We start from the raw sequence: 21,341 nt of genomic DNA, 5'->3' as shown, positions 1-21,341 counted from the left end.
AAACCTCAATAAGGATTATTCCAATTCACTATGATGAAAACATTCCATCCATGCAAACTACATATTTGAAGTCATCTTTCTTTTTAAATTCCAGAAACCTTTCTCCTACCAGATTGCAGGACCGACTATTAGTGAAGTATATATAGGAGAAAATAATGTATATGTAAATATTCAGGAAAAGCACAATCAAAAATCTTCTTGGAAGACATTACTGGGACTCCACGCCCCTTTACAAAACCCAAGGTAACTTTTTTCTAACTTTATTATGACCCGAGAGAGGTTAGGATTACCTTGATCATGAGTTCACTTGAAAGATAAATCTCTTTTCTTTGAAATTCATGGAATCTCAGGACACCAGGAGACTCAGATAGAAGCAAAAAAAGAACTCTACATTGTAGGCTGTATAATAAAGTTTGGGTAGTGGTCCGGTGATGCAACTGTAACCTCCACTTGGAATTGAGCCTTCTGAGCCTCTCAGAAGAAGACTCTGTTCTGCTCTTTTCAGAGCAGAGTGCTGGCCTGGGGGCGATGTGTTGGGCTGGTGGTGCAATAGGATCTCCACAGAGGCCTCAGACATTACCGGCCCCTTCACCTCTTGCCCTCTACACCCTCAGAAGTTTCGCCACTTGGTAGAGGCTCTTTCATTGTTGTTCCGATGGAGGCTCCACTGTCCTCAAAGGCACAGGACAAATGTCCCTATAGCCTATTTTTTATACAACAACCCTGATTATCCCTTTTGCCATTTTAATCCAAATAAAAATAATATGTGTTCCAAAATGTGCTAAAAAGCATGAATGGGAAAGAGATTTATATGCTGACTTTAGACATCTTACAATCTATAATATAAATGTCTAGTGACGTGTGTTAGTCTGTATGTGTGTGTGTGGAAAAAATAAAACCAAGCTGCAGCGCCACCTGCTGGGCGGAGTTATACACTGAGCTACTAAATTCTTAGTGTGTGTGGGAAAAAAAATTCAGAAAGGGCTGAAATTTGGTATACTAAGATGTTTTTAATTTGTTAATTTAATTTGTTAATTGTTAAAAGTGTTTATAAAGATTTAAAAAAAAATATATATATATTTCTTGAAGGAGAAGTGACAGTTGGGAGTGGTTGGTGGTTGCCGGGGGTGACAGTGGGGAGTGGTTGGTGGTTGAGGCCTGGGCTATGGCCCAAATGCATGACAAGAACCTTTTTAACACCTTAAGTAGCTTGATTTGACTAGAATGCATGAGTATCATGCACGGGTTAACTTGTAGTATATAATCAGAGACACCAATTCACTTTCACTAGTCTGACAAAGCCATCTGTTAACCTGTTTGTTAAACTGATACAGTCATGTATAAATTCTGACCTAATAATCTCCGTTTTCCTGTTGAGAGACATCTTGCAGACTGTAATTACAACAGAATGTGAGTTTCACGAGGTGCTAAAGCTTAAATGCAGCGCTCAGCAAATCTCCGTGTTAACTGGGTAACCTGACTACCCCACAATACTGTGGAGGTTTATTTCTGTTAACTTTGCTTATTTTGGAAGTCGTTTCCATGTTTTCACACTATGCCATGAGCATTTTGTTCTAAGCCTTTCAATGATTTGTTACGTATGGGCGGAGAGTGAAAGGAAAATAAATGAAAGGCTAAAGTCATCTGTGCACTCTGAATAGAATTATGGAATATACACACACACTTTGTAACTCAGAAATGGACAATATAGAGATGAGTGAAGTTCAGTGGAGCAGACTATTCGCAGAGGTACCAAATTCCAGCAATACAATCTTTCAATTGTGATTTTGCTTGGCCAGTACACAAAATCGCTATTTCACAATGTATTACTTTTAAATTTGAACTTTGCTGAATTTATAGTCCATGAATTTTGCTGGAACAACAAGGTCACTTCATTCTGCTGTGTGGTGTGGTTAGGGTAGAACCGGGAACACGTAAGGCAAAATTTCACAGTCAAATGCAAGTTATTAAAATTCCGCTCATCTCAAGCTCATTGCTTGCGTATAAGTGCAAGCGCTCCGTCTTCTCCACCAATTGCATTTCAAGATGAGCACCAACTTCATGGACTTTAGAAACACCCCCATAAAATCAATCTGCGCCTAGATACGTCATGTCCAGCCTAAAAACACTTTAGGATCACTCCTTTATTCTTTTAAACCAGGGGTGGGAAAACTTTTCGGGCCTGAGTCATTAAGGTAAAAAAGGAGTAAATGTTCTCTGGGACAAACCATGTTACAATGTAAGGGGTGCAAATTAGTTTATTATTTTGCACATAAGTTATATACTGGCTGCTTTTTCATCTAACACACAAATAATTAATAGCTTTATTATTACACTGAAATTAAAAGTTGATCTAGGACATGCCCTACCCCAACTATAATTATGTCCCCACATGTTAAATTTACCTCTCCCTCCAATACAACATGGTTTCACCCAGGTGCAAATGTTACTCCTTTTTTATGCTTTGCTCTCCTTAATGACTCAGGCCCTTCATGTTGAATTTCCACATTAATTTAGCTGTAATCAAATAAGGCCGCATTCAAGAAACTTCAATTGGATATACTTAAAAATGTATATTATTATGTAAAAATATAACTGCTATGTAGTTACTAACCTCAAACAATGAAAACAGTTTGTTAATTCTAAAGTTAACTAATCTTTTAATGACTTTGTTGTTGTTTGTGTCTGCTTTTTGTTGATAAGCATTTGAATATTTGAGTGCAGCATGGAGGTGGCAAGTTTAAGCTGATCCTCTAGATGGGTATCCGTCATTTGTGACCTAAAGTGCGTCTTGACCTGGGTTAGGATGGAGAATGTAGATTCGCCCAATAAGTGATTGAAAAGCAATAAAGTATTTTTCGGGCAAGTCGTGGATATTCTACTGCATTTTTCCATATTTTAAGAATAAAATAAAATTTATAGACAAACAAAAATGTGTTAATATAAATAAAAGGATTTATTCTGTAAAATTTGGGTTCAGTCAAAAGGCCGCACTTAAGGGCCTAGAAGTCCGCATGTGGCCTCAACGCTGCAGGTTTCTCACCCCTAATTTAGACCTTTCGGCTTTTATCCTAAAATACTTCTCAGTTCAGTTTCATTTATATCTTAATTTAATTACGAGACTGATTGGGAATGTCATTATTACATGTCACACTTTTGTTTGTTTGAAGGTTTTTATTATTTTGGTGGATGTTCACCTTAAAAGCAACTGGAAGGTTCAAAATATGCCCCATTGCAAGGAGAAAAGGATTGTGCATCCTCTCTCAAAACATGTGACCACCCCCTGTCTTGTAAATGAGCCCTCTTCACTGATTAGTATATTTGAAACAATCCTTTCTTGTAAAATGAAATCTTGTTCCCCAAGCTAAATGCAAGAGTAAGCCTGCTCGAGCACCTATTCCGCACTGCAATGAACACTCTTCAGCACCCTTCTCCTTCCGTCAACCGATGCAAACTTTACACCCTATGTATAAAAATATATTCATGAGCTATGTTTTATTGTAACCTGTAGCAACTGTCAGATGTTAGTTTTTAGCAGTATAGTGAAGCCAGACTAATGAAAGCTGGCAGATGATTGGTTGCTATCTATAGGTTATAGCACATCATTGCATTTTTTGCACCATTTTATTTAATAAGCCCCTTAGTGCTTTGCCGCTAAATAGCTAGAGAGCCGCAGGTTGCCTAACTCTGCTCTAGGTGACATTGGAGTACTATGCCTAGATTTTACTAACATAGTTCGTAGCTGCATATATTTAATGTTTTATCATGAAAAAAATATTTGCACAGCCCTTACTGCACTTAGTTATATTGTTATATTACAAGATTTTATGACTGTGCAGACTAGCATTCACATACACTAGGCATATGTCATCTCATATGTGGTTTATAAAGAATATTACTTTATTGATCCAGTTTCATTTTATGAACGTTCTGCTCTGTTTTGTTTTTTTACAGTAATAAGCAGTAAATGAACATAATAATGTAATGCTATGGAAAATGAAAAATGACAAGAGACTAATATTACTGCTCTTTATCTACTCTAGTGTGCCCTTTCCCTATAGATAGTCCTAGTGCATTCGCTATACATAGACCATTAACAATACATCAGGGGGCTTTGCAAAAAATGGTCACACCTGTTTTCTTGCCCATAAAGTTGACTAAATAACTTCTTATGTTCCACCGGAGTAATCTGGTTCTAATACAATCACTGTAAACTTAAATGTAGACCACACAGAAAAAAAATAAATAGGAACAAGCTGAAGAAAACAGATTAATAAATCATTAATATTTAATATAAAACCAGTCTATTTTTTCAATTATTCACAGAACGCTTTGGTCGAAAGCCAACAGAAGATAGATGAAATACAAAATTGGTATGGGAAATGTGTAAAGCATTTTGTTTTTTAGAAAGAAAACAAAATCACAATGTCCTTTCAGGTCTATGAAGCCAGATTCAGTTCCAGACTCAGGTGTGTTAGTTTCCTGGATGCACCTCCTGCTGCTTTAGTCTCCTGAAGTGGTAGTGATACACACTTTGAAACATGAATATTTATGCAGAAAAGCTGTTACCTGTCTCAAAGCCAAAACTTGGTACGATGTCCACAGTGCCATGGAATGCCCCAGCCCACGCTGTTGAACCCATCGTGGTTGTAGTGGCTTCTGTCTTAATTACATCACAGTGCGGTGCAGGAATCCTGGCTGTACGGACGGAGGGCATCAGAAGGGGTCCATATCGTGGGTCAAGGTGTGGACTGGGGTGACGATGATGATGGTGATGATGGTGATGCATGTGCGGGTGGGCATGGTGGTGATACATGTAAACATCATGCATGTGTGCATACGGTGAACTTGTCGGTGAAGCCAAGGGATAGGGCCAGGGCTCTGACACAACTGGAGGAGGATGAGAGACGGTTTGGTGCACATTATCTCCAGGCCAGCTGCTATGGTCTGTAGTTGAGAAAGTACCAGTGGTTGATGCTGGAAAGTCTTGATGAACTCCACTCAAACAAGCTGGAGTGGGTGACTGATATGAGTTTGCCCACAGTGATGGGGGTAAACTAGTCCTTTGGCATGAAACTGATGAATTCTCTAAAAATTAAAAGGAACATAGATTAAACTTTGCTGTCTTGGTGAATATGTACAGTGAAAATGATAAATATTTTCTAGAAAAGGGGATTTTCAACTCTTATCTTTGATACATGACATACATTGAATGATAGTGGTAGCATTGCATTATGGGGTCCTAAATAAACTTGAATTATTCTCCAACTATTTCTTACCTTTTCCCCAGGGCGTGCTCTTGTGGGACTACATCACCCAGCATGCACCACCACTCCAGTAGACCTCTACAAGTTTACGCAGACCTCATAGCTGCCATAGACTGTATAGAGAAGGCTTATGCAAGCAGTGGCACTGTAGCTGTTTAGGAACTACAAGTCCCAGCATATTTCTTTAGCTCAAAAATGATCATCCATGCAACTTGACCGTGAAGCTGTAACAAATGCCCTGCAGATTGCTTTCAGCCTTGCAACAGTATATTTGCCTGGTTTGCTTCGAATTGTGTACATGTAAACCTTGTATGACATAATTATGCAAACCATAAACAAGACACATGCTTTAACACAACGTCCTGGGTCTAGATTGTTCCAATGAAATCAGCAAATTCGTGAGATAGTGAAAATGCCTTTTATAGTCATGACAGAAAATGGGAAGTGACATATTCAAGAATGGATAAATTTGTCTACTGAATAATAGTTAGTTTGTTGTAGCATTTTCCCTTGTTGGGGCTAAGCTCTCTCATTTTTCTAATTATAAGTAAAATGTCAGCTATTTTAGGAGGGAACGTCCCATGAGAACAGTATCTGATGCCTGCTTTAAATTTTGTTTTGCATGTCTAACAGAATGGGTATTAAAAATCATGGAGTTATGTGTTATTGTCTATGTTTTTAGACCACTGTTTTTGTAGGAACTGTACCATACTAAGGGGTATATTTACTAAACTGTGGGTTTGAAAAAGTGGAGATGTTGCCAATAGCAACCAATGAGATTCTAGCTATCATTTATATAGTGCATTCTACAAAATGATAGCTAGAATCTGGTTGGTTGCTATGGGCAACATCTCCACTTTTTCAAACTCGAAGTTTAGTAAATCTAGCCCTAAAGGTCAAGAAATGTGTGACAAACTGTCCTTAGTTAAATTGATAAAAGATGAACTTGGGAAGATATAATGTGTTACTATACACGTTTACAGCAATTCTATTGCAGACTTATGGTGCAATCCAGCAAGTCCAAAAGTTAGGACGGCACAATGGATTGTGCTCCACTGACTCATGTCCATGTTATTTGTTTACAATGGTAGTGTGCCACAGTAGGGCCACAGATCGATTGCACTATTTGTCTAAAATAGTAGAGCTATACAGTACAAATTGATAAAAAGTAACAAAAACTCCTACATAACTCCGTGTTCCACACTTTCCCTCGTACCGAGACGCAAGCTGTCGCAAGTGTACACTGCATCTGAAAAGCAGATGATACTGTTGCTTACTGTGCATGCGTGTCAGTGGAAATGTGCACGATGCGCCTGAAACAGACTTTAAATGAGGCCCTCAATGGCTAATTTAAAATAAAAGTATTATACTACAAATGTAAATACAAATAATGTATTGAAATATGAGTCTTTCTTGTAACACAATGTCACAGCTTTTATAATTCTGTTGATAGATAGATAGATAGATAGATAGATAGATAGATAGATAGATAGATAGATATGAGGTAGATAGATAGATTGATAGACAGATAGATAGATATGAGGTAGATAGATAGATAGATAGATATGAGGTATATAGATAGATAGATAGATAGATAGATAGATATGAGGTATATAGATAGATAGATAGATAGATAGATAGATAGATAGATATGAGGTAGATAGATAGATAGATAGATAGATAGATATGAGGTAGATAGATAGATAGATAGATATGAGGTATATAGATAGATAGATAGATATATAGATATGAGGTATATAGATAGATAGATAGATAGATAGATAGATAGATATGAGGTAGATAGATAGATAGATAGATAGATAGATAGATAGATAGATAGATAGATAGATATGAGGTAGATAGATAGATAGATAGATAGATAGATAGATATGAGGTAGATAGATAGATAGATAGATAGATAGATAGATAGATAGATACATACATAGATAGATAGATAGATACATAGATAGATAGATAGATAGATAGATACATAGATAGATAGATAGATAGATAGACAGATAGAAATGAGGTAGATAGATAGATAGATATATAGATAGATATGAGGTAGATAGATAGATAGATAGATAGATAGATAGATAGATAGATATGAGGTAGATAGATAGATAGATAGATATGAGGTAGATAGATAGATAGATAGATAGATAGATAGATAGATAGATAGATATGAGGTAGATAGATAGATAGATAGATAGATAGATTTGAGGTAGATAGATAGATAGATAGATAGATAGATAGATAGATATGAGGTAGATAGATAGATAGATAGATAGATAGATAGATATGAGGTAGATAGATAGATAGATAGATAGATAGATAGATAGATAGATAGATATGAGGTAGATAGATAGATAGATAGATATAAGGTAGATAGATAGATAGATAGATAGATAGATAGATATGAGGTAGATAGATAGATAGATAGATAGATAGATAGATAGATAGATAGATAGATAGATAGATAAATAGTATCAGTATAGTAAAAGTTTAATGAAATAAATCAAATATTTAATCAGCTGCCATGGAAAACAAGTTTCATTCTCAAGCACGTAGAAGATCACTTTGCCACGAACAATATTTACAGTGATTATCCGATTCAGATTAGGTTGTTAGCTCTCCTAGACATTTAGTGAATACATTGCTTTATCTTCCTGTCATGCTTCTGTGTTTTTGAGTTATCCCATATTATTATTATTATTATTATTATTATTATTATTATTATTATTAGGTAGAGTTGTTTAATTGAATTACATATAGCTAGACCCAAAGAGGCTTTTTGAATACAATTGTAATTAATTCAGAAAGCACAATTTCTAAAAATTCAGCAATTGTGAATAACTAAGTCTGTTTAATCACACATATACATAGATGAAAAGCACAGAATTAAATCAAAACTTTAAGGCAATAAATTTAAAGAAAAGTTTTAGAAGGACAGGTACAAACCAATAACTGAAAATTGTCTGAAGGTGGAAATAACTTTAAACTTATATTTTACCCATTTGGGGGGTAATAAGTTACCCTTTACATTTTGAAGTTGAATACAAAGCTCTATATTAGTAATAATATAACTTGGACAGAAGTATGTATTATTTACATGCAAACTAGCTGTGTTTTTGCTATAACCTTGTTTTTTTATGTACAGCTACAGTTTTGATAATGGTGGAGAACAAGTTGAGATTTGTCTTTACCTCTATTTGTTTCTATTTTGCTCTTTGTGGCTGTGTTATCCGGATTGAAGGTGCTGATTTGACTTAAGGCTCTAGAGAAATGTTCATCCACCACTGCCTCAATGTCTCCATGAAAGTAAGTCAAGAGGACACAGCGAGAATTTAAATATTCCATTTCTGCTGGTTGGTCTTTCTCATCTTCTTCTTGCTTGCCTGGGAATGCCTCTTCTAATGCTTCCTGCATCTTATTGTATGCAGCAATCTTCTTCTGTAAGGTAATAAGAACATCAAGTCACAAAACCACACTGTCATAATTTTAATAAGGTTCTCATAACTTTACGATTAATTCTGCTACATCATATTGGTATTAAACTTGGTGCAAAACCAGCAAACATTCCTACTGGACTCTCCCAGGGAACAGTCAGAGCTGTTGTCTCCTAGGGCTCTGTTGGTTCTATACCTGGGCTAAGCACTTAAAGTAAACACCAGAACTTGCATAAGTGTTCCAAGTGGTTCTTTTAACCAGGATTATTCTACAGGAACACGAGACTTCAGGTTCACCATGAGATTGTACCATTGTCAAGAGCTTCTTCTGCTCCCTTGTGCATTTTCTTTTGCCAACTCCCCAGGCCATATATTTCCAGACCTGGAACCATTAGTGACAATATCAAACTAATCTCTCCAGTGATGAGAACTAATGAATCATCACTGTAATATCATGTCATATGAAAGGGACCAAAGTAAGTAACCTTGTAACTACAGACCTGCAAGCCTTACATCAGAAACAGCTGGGATAATACTAAATTAGATACACAACACTGTAGATTCACACTTACACACAATGGACCTGATGCTGAGAAAAGCAGAAAAAGGAGCAAGTTTGCACCTTGGCAAAGCCATGTTGCATTGGAGGGGGAGATAATTTAAACTATGGGGACACATTTATTGTTGTGGTAGGGCATGTCCTAGATGAACTTTAAATTTCAGTGTAAAAATAAAGCTAGCAAGTATTTGTGTGCTACAGTATTTTACTTGATACTTGCCAACTTTGTATAGTTGGCCTCCGGGAGATCCCTGGGAGGGGAGTGGTGGGAGGGGGCCAGGCCAAAATGATGCGATTCCCTACAAAATGTCTATTGTTGTCCTCCAGGAAATCCTGGGGGGGGGGGGGGGCGCATCACGGAGTATTGAATTACATAATTTTGGCCCCGTACCAGCGACAAAATTGGCATTTTTTCACAGAGGGCAGGTCCAAAATTGCGCGATTCACAGCAAATCGCGTCATTTGAGCTCCCAACAGGCAGGTTGCAGGGGACTTGACTGCTCTCCCGGGAATCCGAGAGAACTAGCCGGAATTTAGGAGTGTCTTGGACATTCTGAGAGAGAAGTCAAGAATGTTTTACTTGCGTGCAAAATAATAAATTAATTTGCACCCCTTGCATTGTAACATGGTTTGTTCAAGAGTAAATTCACTCCTTTGTCTTCCTTTGCACAATATTGGCAAGATCTCACACTGTATTGGTTATATGAGGATGATCAAAATAGGGTTTCTTCACACCAATCCAAAACATGCACTTAACACATCAAATAAGAGTTAATGATGCCATGCCCACCACTGCATTCTAAAATTGTAGTGCCACTTTTAAAATATGTATGCAGCATACCAAAACGCAAATTAAGCAGCCACAATGCAAGAAAACTCTTGTCTTGATAAGGCCTTAAATACATTATTGGATTAAATGAAAAATTCAAGCAAGTAAAGCAAAAATAAGGTTAGAGGGCTGAGTCCTTAAGGAGAGCAAAGCATAAAAAAGGAGTAACTTTGCACTTGGGCACAACCATATTGCATTGGAGGGGAGGTAAATTTAAAATGTGGGAACAGATTTATAGTTGGGGTAGGGCATGTCCTAGATCAACTTTAAAATTAATTGTACAAGTAAGCTATCAAGTATTTGTGTGCAACATGAAAAAACAGCCAGAAATGAACTTATGTGCAAAATAATAAACTAATTTGCACCCCTTGCATTGTAGCATGGTTTGTCCAGCAGAAAACTAACTCCTTTGTATGCCTTGCTCTCCTTAAAGACTCAGGCCTAGAGTGTAGAAGAGAGCCACACATTAGACTGAACAGAAAGATAAAAAGCATATGTGACATATCAGGGAGAGGGGAATATAGTACAGTGTATTTTATCCTGTCTCTGTCACTTTGTTTAGGAAAGCACTTGAGAGCACTGGGGACCTGACGCTGAGTTAGGAGCAGAGCAAAACAAAAAGTATCAATTTGCTTCTGGATAAACCATGTTACAATGCAAGGGGTGCAATTTTTTTTTTGCTTTTTTTATGTAGCACACAAATAATGGACAGCTTTATTTTTACACTGAAATCTAAAGTTGATCTTGAGCACTCCCTATCCCAACTATAAATCTGTCCCCACATTTTATATGTACGCCCCGCCTTTAATGCAAAATGATTCTGCCAAGGTGCAAATTTGCTCCTTATTTTTTTGCTTTGCTCCTAAATCAGAATAATGTCCACTATATGTCCCTTCTCCATTTATCTGTCCAAGAGTGGACCTTTTGTGCACGAGCCCTAAGCCATTTATCATATTCTGAAATAAGATGTATAAGCTGTACCTGTGATACATTGCAGAATTACTTCTATACTGAGCCTCACAGTATGCAAAAAATAATCAATTTCAGGATGAGCCGACCACACAGAGGAAAAATTAAATGATCAACATTCAGTTAAATAAGTAAATTAAATCAAGAGCCACAAAACCGCCCATATAAAAGTACATGAAATACATTAAATATTTTAACAAATTAAGAAATAGTTTAATGTAAATGGCAATATAAACATATGCTGTCTGCCCATCATTTAAACAAAGTTCTATTGCATTTTCTTTTCTACCAATGTCACTTATCTGCTAAGTGCTGGCAGCACAGTTGCTATATCTTGCCGACCCCAGGTTCCAGAAGAAGATTTCATCATCATCATCATTTATTTATATAGCTCCACTAATTCCGCAGCGTTGTAAAGAGAACTCACTCACAGCAGTCCCTGCCCTATTGGGGCTTACAGTCTAAATTTCCTAATATACACACAGACAGGTCAAATTGTTAGCAGCCAATTAATCTACCAGTATGTTTTTGGAGTGTGGGAGGAAACCGGAGCACCCAGAGGAAACCCACGCAAACACGGGGAGAACATACAAACTCCTCACAGATAAGGCCATGGTTGGGAATCGAACTCATGACCCCAGTGCTGTAAGGCAGAAGTGCTAACCACTAAGCTACGGTGCTGCCCCACACATGCTATTGACAATGATTTGCTGAATACTGGTTGCCAGTTATGGCGAGGAACACTAAAATTAGCAAAATACATTGTATTATTTCCAGAAAGCTACAGAAAAAGTCTCTGAAGTTCATCAGAAAACCTTTTTAATTACTGGAACAGTTTTAAGAAAGATAATGCATGTGTTGGCAGGACATCCCTTAAAAGGCTATTTTTGTGTGACTGAAAGACAAGAATTAGTCTGAAGAAGAATCCTACTGCTCCAAAAAAATAAATAACTAAATAACAGCAGTGTAGACATCCTGCAGCATTTTGGCAGAACGTACTACCAAAATAGTTTCAATTCCATTCTAGCACATCAATCTGAAAGCCTTCTTATTTGTGTGTGTGTGAATCTACATAGTATATTTTTAAATTCTTCCATATTCCACCCCCTCAAGCAAATCGGATGATCCTCTTACACAAACAGACACTAAGACATGCAATTGTGGTTTGTTGAAAGATAAAATAAATGAATCCACGCTATAGACAAGAAAAAAACAAAATGTTTTGTTTCTTCATAATCTGCCAGACAGGTCCTTAGCTAGATATTTTCTTAGGCTCCCTATTTATAATTTCAAACTGACTACTTGGTACTCAGTAAAGTAGAAAAACAGTGAAAAGAATTAGGTTTTAGCTATGATTAAAGTTGAGAGTACACCAAGTAAGCTTCAATTAACAAACGTAATTTAGTTATCTACAGTTGAAAAGTATTGCAATATTTATGCAATTATTTGATTGTGATTACAAGTATAATTATTTACTTGCTTATTACATTAAATAAATGGTTTCAAACTTTGCACCCTTTTTATTCATAATTTGAAAAAAGCTTTTCCATGAGTTTGACAAGTAGTTTATGCAAAATAAATGTTGGCTATAAGCTGTTTGGGGTCTAAGACAAATAGACCCCAGATGATCTATGAATGCAAGTCACACCATAACTTGTCTGACAGACAGGAGGAGTGTGAAAGTAAGCTGTGGTCATTGGGTAGTTTCTAGTGGCATTTCAGATGCCAGTCATTCAATCTACTGTTGGGTAATTGTTTAGTTATTGATGGTGCTGATTGAATGGCAGCTGAATGGCAGCTGAATAAGGATTCATTTCACATATGTTTATTAAACTAAATATTAATAAGCATTTCTGTGTATAGTAGCACAACTGTGAGTTTGTGCATTTGTTGACTAAACACCCTAACCTCGGAAGGTGGCTTACACCTACTTGCACAAGGATAATAAGTATGACATAGTTGCCAACTGTCTATTGTTGAACTCCAGGAGATCCTTGGTGGGGGGAGGGGAGAATTGCATCACTTTAGCCCCGTACCAGTGACAAAATCACCATTTTGTCACAGATTGCAGGTCCAAAATGACCCGATTCACAGCGAATCGCGTAAATTGAGCTCCCAACAGGCAGGTTGTGAGAGAAGTGCCTGCTCTCCCGGGAATCTGAGAGACCTACCCGGAATTCAGGAATCTCCCGGATAGTCCAGGAGAGTGGGCAACTATAAAGTATGATGATGATGAATAGAAATCAGCAGGATGACGACAAAACATTTTGAAGAGTTCACTGGAAGGTATATTTTGTAAAAATGTGTCTATAAATGAAATATTGAAATGATAAAAACAGACGAGATTAGGTTAATACTACTAATAATATAGTATTATGGTAAGTGGCTACATTTCTTATAGTTCACTAAGCAGAATAATGGCAGTGGATAACACCATAGTTTCCTTGCTATACTTTGCCTAAAATGAAACCATTTTTATTATTTTTCATTTCTCCATAGCTTTCAATAGCCAATCAATTTTATTCATACTGCGGACATTAAGGGCATCATTTACAGCCGGACACAATGTGTGTCTAAGACTTACATGAAAGAGTAGGAGTGGGAGTATTACGGGTGGCATGCAACCCCAGTTGTGTCCCACTCGTAATACCCTACCAAGCTGCGACCAGTTTCTGCAGCTAGCTCACTACTAGCTAACTACTTGCACAACCTAATTCCTGCCGCACTTTTTCTGTATTTTTTGACTTGTGTTCTGCCTGCGTCTCGATCCAACTAGGGTAGTTTTTGCAGGTAGACGCCCATAGTATCTGAATTATTCATGGTCACGCCTTCATAACTCTGTGTTCCACCCTTTCCCTCGTACTGAGACGCAAGCTGTCACAAGTGTACACCATGTCTGAAAAGCAGACGGAACTGCAGGGAACTGTTGCTTACTGCGCATACGCATCAGTGGAAATGTGCATCCGACTATAAATGAGGCCCTAAGTGCTTAAAATGAACATGTTAAAGGATTGTGTTGTCTATAGTCTAGGTACATGAGTGAATGGATAAAGTGAGACCCAGCTTTTCTTGTGCACACACAGTGATCCTGTACACCAAGGGGTTCCAAGTAAAACAGCGCTAAAAATAACAACAAGAAATTTTATTGTTGTACTAATAATTATTTAATAACAATTAATTACTAGTTAGCAACTAATAATACTATTACTGATAATTATAATACTATCACCATGCTGCGGGATTGGTGGCACCATAGAAATAAATGGTGATGATGACGATGATAATACTAATTGTACTAAGAACAGGCTCTGTCTAATTCATAAAAAAAACTCAAAACATAAAAATTACTTATTTTTCATGATGTCTTCAAGTGATGAATACTGGCTGAGATAAATAACTAATGAAGCTCCAAAACAGCAGCATCAAGCACCCAGTGTCTAGCAGAGAGTCTGATCATGAGTTGTTATTATTTGCTATGAGTTACAACCACAGGCTGGCTGACAGGGGTGGCACTCTGTCCCAGGGCACAACTCTTCTTGTCAGCCAGGGCTGGCCCAATAATCTATGTAATGAATTGAGGTGGATCCATGAACGTATGGCTTATGTCATAACAAATATACAGTTCTCCATAGTTTGATTGAGGGATGCAGCCAACCATTCAAGTATCAGAGTGTCAGGAGTTCACTAATTGGTGCATGACCAGCGTTATCCACCAATCAGATTAGTTGGAGTTATCTAGTAAATATGGCGGCTTCCTGTTGCAGCCAATATGTCCATTGGGCAGAGAGAAAGAGCAGAACAGCTAGTGTTGTGTCACTACCAGTGATTTAGGGTTGTTAAGATATTAGTGAATAAGGAGTTATGCAAGTAAATCAGTTACAGATGGTATAGTTGCCTCCAGAACAGGGACACCACCATAAAAGTTATATTTAATGTATATTGTCACCAGGATTGTTTTTGTATTTTATAGTGATCAATAAGATGATATTTTAGCTGTGGTCAGTATAATTGTCTCTGTATTGAACCAGGCACTACAGTGCACTCTGTACTGAATAGTTTTCTGCATTCTATATTGACCATTAAGATGATCTCTGTATTGTGTAGCAATCACTATAATGCTCTCTGTTGTAAATTGGACACTAGGGGCCTCATTTATAGTCAGACGCAGGTTCTTCTGATCAACGTAAAAAGCACTTTTGGCCAAAGATCTGTCTCAGTTTGCCCTCTGTCTGAGACGAATATCCCTGGTGCACCTCTCTGCACATAGAGAGTTGGAATGGGGAAGGTAGTGGGCGAGCCTAGCAATGTAAAGGCGTGTTCACACTCTTTACATGCTATTTTGAGTTGAAAGCAACCGCAGATAGGTCTTTACGTATCTTTTGTGGGTGCTTTCAGCTGGTGCAAGAGACCTTGATGTAATAAAAAAACAAAGTAAAAACAAATAATTTTTTAAAAAAATAGTGTGCACCCCCTGCTAAACAGCATAACCAAACCTTGGGCCTGAATCATTAAGGATCTTAACTTCAGAAACTTCTTATTTAAGTCTCCTGGACAAAACCATGTCACAATGCAAGGGGTGCAAATTAGTATTCTGTTTTGCACATAAGTTAAATACTGTCTGTTTTTTCATGTAGCACACAAATATCAACTTTAAATTTCAGTGTACAAATAAGCTATCAAGTATTTGTGTGTTACATGAAAAAAACAGTCAGTATTTAACTTATGTGCAAAACAGAAAACCCCTTGCACTGTAACATGGTTTTGTCCAGGAGACTGAAATAAGAAGTTTCTGCAGTTAAGATCCTTAATGAATCCCCTTGTGCTCTTTGTGGGGGGAGAACAATTTGTATTTATTTTCTACATTATTTTTTTTTATTATTTAATCATTTGCTTTACAGGGCGCTGTGCGTAATACAATTGCACACCGGCCCACAAGGCAGATAAAGAGGTGTGTTTGTGCAATTTGCACAGTATTCTAAGTCACACAGATCTAAAGCTCCCAGCCACTCTTAATACTGTGCAAATTACAGGATGCAATTTACACGTACGATCTCAGTGTACATTTCGTCTGACTCTAAATGAGGCCCTATATCTATATCTATATTGTACGGAGGTCAGCAGAATGTATATGGGGTATATGTCCATAGAATGATCTCTGTATTGTATAGTGGTAGTTAGAATGCTCCCTCTTACGGCATGTTATTAGAAGAGCCTGGGCCACTCACTTGTGTTTTTACTACAAGCCATATATTTCCAGAACCCCTTCTACAGTATTAATACCCAATGCAGCTTTGAAGAATCATTTTCTTGTCTTGTATCCACTCATACAGGACAATGTTGAAGAATGTAAGAATGTCAAAAGACAAAAATGGCTTAACTACAGTGCACACTATGAATGCTAAACATGCCTAGGGGACAAAAGCTACATTACAATATAGAAAAGACTGCTTTCTAAACCATGTTATAATAATGTAGAACGAGAATGGCTAGTAGATTTCCCCAGTTATCTGAGGTCCCTATAGAACAGGCTGAATTTCAACACTTTATTTTTCACAAGGTGAATAAAATTTAAGCTTTTTTTTCCAATTTACAAAGAAGTACTGAAGACATGGCATCTATCATCTGGAATGCATTGGTTTTAAGGATTTCCAGACAAGAACTTGTTCTGTAATTTGTTGCACTGTACAAACACTAAATTACATTAGATTACCCCATATGTTTCCCCATACTGCGTCTGCCATTCTCCTTCTAATGATATTGTTTATCAGTGCTCCTCACAGTGACTGTTGGTGGAATTCCTTACTGATCATATATTGTCTGTGTGATGATGATGATGATGATGATGTGTGACAAATCACTGCACAGCAGCGCCAATATTTATTTAATTCCTGCATAACGGGTCCTCGGCTAAGAGATCCCAAGCCTGGTTATGTTTTATGTATCATCATCATTTATTTGTATAGCGCCAACATATTCCGTAGCACTTTACGTCTTTTATTGTCAAAAACTGTGAAAACGTAATGAAACATAAATCACAGAGTATATTTAAAAAACCTGTGAGTTTCCAACTCATGTGGAACTACAAACCCCAGTATACTGTGAGAGCTTCTGGCTGGGCATGCTGGGATCTGTAGTCCATCAACATTTGGAGAGTCACAGAATGCCCAAGCCTAATAAAGAGCATGCACGACATGTCACTCAATAGTCTTTCTGATTGTAATGTACATATATTCAGTATGTCAAATATTCATTTACATCCGCATAGCGCCAAAACAGCTTTGAAATATTACTGCTGTTTTCTCTTTTACTGGCAAGATCTTTTTTTTTTCAAGCACTTCCCATGTAAAGAATGATCTTCATGCTTAATAATGATAAAACTTTATGGAATGCAACAGCAGAATACTGTGCTCTCCAATGACTGCTATGTCTGAGCCAAGTAAGTGTTTGCCCCACCTCACACCCACGCTCTGTGCATGCTTGCAGTCTGCTGTCAGTCTGATAAGAATGCACACATTTATTAAAGACACATTCTATTACTACTACATACTGATTGTTGGGTCATTGGTTATGTGGCTTGTAATATGAGCTTACATTTGAAAGCAATTACCAGGGACATTTTGCTGTCGAGCAGACTAACCTATGAATATAGGCTATGCTTGTTCATGTCCTGTAAATATTAAATACAACCAGCATAAAGGATAAGAAAAGATATTAAAACTACATCCGACATCTAAAACACAGAAAGTGTTATTTGGCAATTGGACAATTATAAATGTAAAATATTTAAGGGACACATCTTAGAATCCTGGGGCTCTCCTTGGGAATCAGGGACATTTGGCAAACACTGTACACATGAGTTATTAATAAAATACTAATAATATTACCAGTAATTAAACATAATCCGGTCAGAAGTTTTATACTGGTGGCTGAAATCTATGTTTACATCAGATGTATTTAGAATCTGTAATAGGTGTATTTAAAATACAGTTTCCATTCTGCTCTGAAATTACTATAATTTTTCACAAATATTTACACACATAAAATATACATTTTTTATTTTATTTGGCCATATTTTAGTCATTTGGCTTATACATAACAGACAAGCCATTATTTATTGCTATATGTTTAACTTGTGTACCATTGGATGATGAGGGTCTCATGTTGAGTATAATACGCTTTTTTTTACTTCTGAGCATATTTCGGAGCTGGTTTCGGAACCAGTTCTTTGTGCGCTTGTGCGCAAGTAAAAAAGCAGTTTGCTTTCAACTCCACATAAGCCCCTGAATGTTTACTGCCTTGGCAGAGATGCAACTAATTAACAAATAATAAAATGATAACCAATGAAAATGCTGATCACTTAAATGGAGAAAGAAAAAAAAATGTTTCTATGTGTAGCCTGAAAACCTAAATATTTCAGGGACAAAATATACAGCTTATTGATGGTGTGTAATGTATGTATTTTAGACTTTCTGTGTATTTAATTGTGTATACAGTAACATGATTTCATGATTTTGGTTGAAGTTTTAGTTCTATAGATGAGTCTTTTGTTAGTAACTCACAGCAAAGTAAACGATCTTGTGGAGTGTATACACATTGTTTATTGTACAATGACCACGAGCTGTTGTGTCTGCTCTACATTCCATCACTTAGGGGGTAACTCGTGGTCACAATGAACAGTCTCAGCGATTGACGATGGACGTTTACAGAACGCAATGCTGAGCAAGTATAGGGCAAATTTCCTCCAAAAACTGCTACTGCAGACAATTAATAATACTGTTGCACAGTATCTGTATATTCGCTGTTTTATCTACTAATGTAGCAGGTTTGCTTTTGCTTTGGTTTGGGGGTCTGTAGTTCTATAGTTAAAATGTCTACAGTATCTATATTTTGTTATCATGACTAATTATAAATACAGCCTCACGTAGTTTCCAAATCAGTTTAATTTAAGTTATTCTTAGAAATACATTAATGTGCATAGTTAATATAATGTCACCAATCAGGACTTCTACAAACACAGATACATACAACTAACAAATGTGCATTAAAGTTTACCAACAGCTATGCACTGTATGTTTTCCAGCAGGGGTTAGTTTCTTATGCAATCTTGCTTCTTGTTACAATCTGCCACTGATGTCATCAAATGCACGTGAACTATCTTCTTTACATTAAGTACTGAGAATATTTCACTGTACTGCATCCCGTGTGCAGGATCCATTACTCTCTGCATACTGTGATCTAAACTTACATATTTCCTTGTGCATTGCATAATAGCGAGGCTATGTTATTACATGTCTATATCAGAAAAACAGCGGCAGCATTCTAAAAAAAGACTAATACGGGAAGGGATAAAGTTTCAGCAGCTGAGAACTATGCTAGAAATGCAGAATGACATATTCTGAGATCGGGCTGTGGGCTGTGGTTAGCTCAGAGGTCATTTGTCCGATATAGCTGTCACAGGACTGTATAACAGCTGATATTTACTGCCTTCATTCACACTCACATGGTTCATAAATATACAATGTATTTACAGGGTAGCAACATCTTTATCACCCAACAGCAGCTCTCTTAGATATAATGTTGTATACTACTGATATACTTTTCTACACATATGAGCTAGATAATGTTCTATGCAAAGACAGATAATGATACACTATATAACAAGTTGTGTCAGACTCACCTGCTGGTTATGATGATGGTAATAGGCTGTAGAACAAGCTGACGTCCCAGGGAGATACTGGTGCATCCCATACACTTGGTGATGATACATAACATCCAGACAACTCATTGCAGGACTCCCTTTCACGTACTCTGTGCCCAGTCCCTGAATCACCTTATCCTATGAGTCTGTGAGTGACCTCAGCATATTCCTTGCTCCTGTATGCTCCCTCCATACGTCCTTTATACACGAGCAGGCTGAGGACAGAGGCAGCTGCATTAGCATGCACACAATAGACATGCCAGACACCGGCCAATCTGCAGCTCAGCTCCACACACACACACAGGACGGGGGCTCATCTTGAGGATTGCATGGGGTTGGGGGGCAGGGACCGCTCTCTGTGCATCTCACTGGATGAAAGTTTGACACTGAGCTGCACTGTGATTGGCTGCTGGGAGTTAGAGGCGTATTGTAACACTCACTTCATCAGACTGAAGTTCTGATCAGAGCCCCGAGGGTATGTTTGTATCAGTGCTGTTGTTGTGGGATGTATCTGGTCAGATACATTGTAGGTTATCATGGGATGAAGGGAAATCCCGGTCACTGCTCATGAAGTGAAAGAACAGGCACCTTCAGCTTAGTACTATCAGTCCCAGTCAGTGCAGCAGACAGATAGGATGCTGCACAGTGACAGGAGTTCTGCAAGGAGTACATTGTAACCTTTAGACAAAATGCGTGCACCACGTATGTAAAATGAACTTGCTATGTAGTGTAAAACATTGCATTTTTTTTATTAACAATGTATTTAACGCTGCAGAGCTTTCTGGTTATGAAATGATCCCTATTTGTAGAATAAGTACCATTCTATAGGCTTTATTTATTGAAGAAAATTTTGCTTCTTAATAAAGAGATTTGGGAACAAATTGTAATAACACCGGGTGTTATTGCCTCGAATGCCTGGGGTAATACTACACAGTTATTTACACACTTGCTGCACTTGGAATGTTGCAGCACCATTGAATCATTTGCGAAGGAAATAAGAGTGAATAGTTTGCCCTCCTAAACTGTGAAAGGTATATTTTGTTATAGGCATAGGACAGGGCGAAGCCGTATTTTATATATAGGACCCATACCATGCTTGAAAATTGAAACTATTCAAATATAATACATAGAGTAAATGGTGCTCAAATGTCTCCTTGCAACCATGAGTTAATATGTTAATAAGGTTAAAACGAGAAAGAGTTAAATACATTTGCAAAAGTTCAGTTTAATGAATGCAATGTTTTCACAAGACTTTGTATGTTTGCAACCCTGCGTACATTGAAACGACATAGTACAGTAGAGAGCAAAATGGGAGTACAAGTCTAGCAGAACACACTGCCAAATGTATTGCTATATGGGGAGGCAAATGTGCAAAGGCACTAAATAAGACTATGGGGCAGATTTACTATAAAGGAAAAGTGTTGCCAATAGCAACCAATCATTTCTGTCTGTCTATCGATCTATCTCATATCTATCTATCTAGCTCATATTTAGTTCATATCATCTATTTATCTATCTGTTTCATATCTATCTATCTATCTATCTATCTATCTATCTATCTATCTATCAG

The 21,341-nt window shown here is 37.3% G+C and overlaps 1 protein-coding gene across 1 annotated transcript; it reads right to left on the bottom strand.

Annotated features, from left to right (window-relative positions):
• Positions 1 to 4,270: 4,270 nt before the first annotated feature.
• VGLL3 (vestigial like family member 3) lies at positions 4,271 to 20,089 on the bottom strand. Its single transcript, XM_075197068.1, has 3 exons — positions 19,751 to 20,089; positions 8,474 to 8,720; positions 4,271 to 5,088 (listed from the first exon to the last, which is right to left on the bottom strand). The coding sequence occupies exons 1-3, from the start codon at positions 19,856 to 19,858 to the stop codon at positions 4,550 to 4,552; spliced, it is 894 nt and encodes a 297-aa protein (XP_075053169.1). The 5' UTR covers positions 19,859 to 20,089; the 3' UTR covers positions 4,271 to 4,549.
• Positions 20,090 to 21,341: the final 1,252 nt, after the last annotated feature.

The sequence above is a fragment of the Mixophyes fleayi genome, chromosome 2 (genome assembly GCF_038048845.1).
Source record: "Mixophyes fleayi isolate aMixFle1 chromosome 2, aMixFle1.hap1, whole genome shotgun sequence".
NCBI lineage: Eukaryota > Metazoa > Chordata > Amphibia > Anura > Limnodynastidae > Mixophyes > Mixophyes fleayi.
Note: the sequence above shows the minus strand (reverse complement) of the source record. Positions and strands in the feature narration are given on the sequence as shown.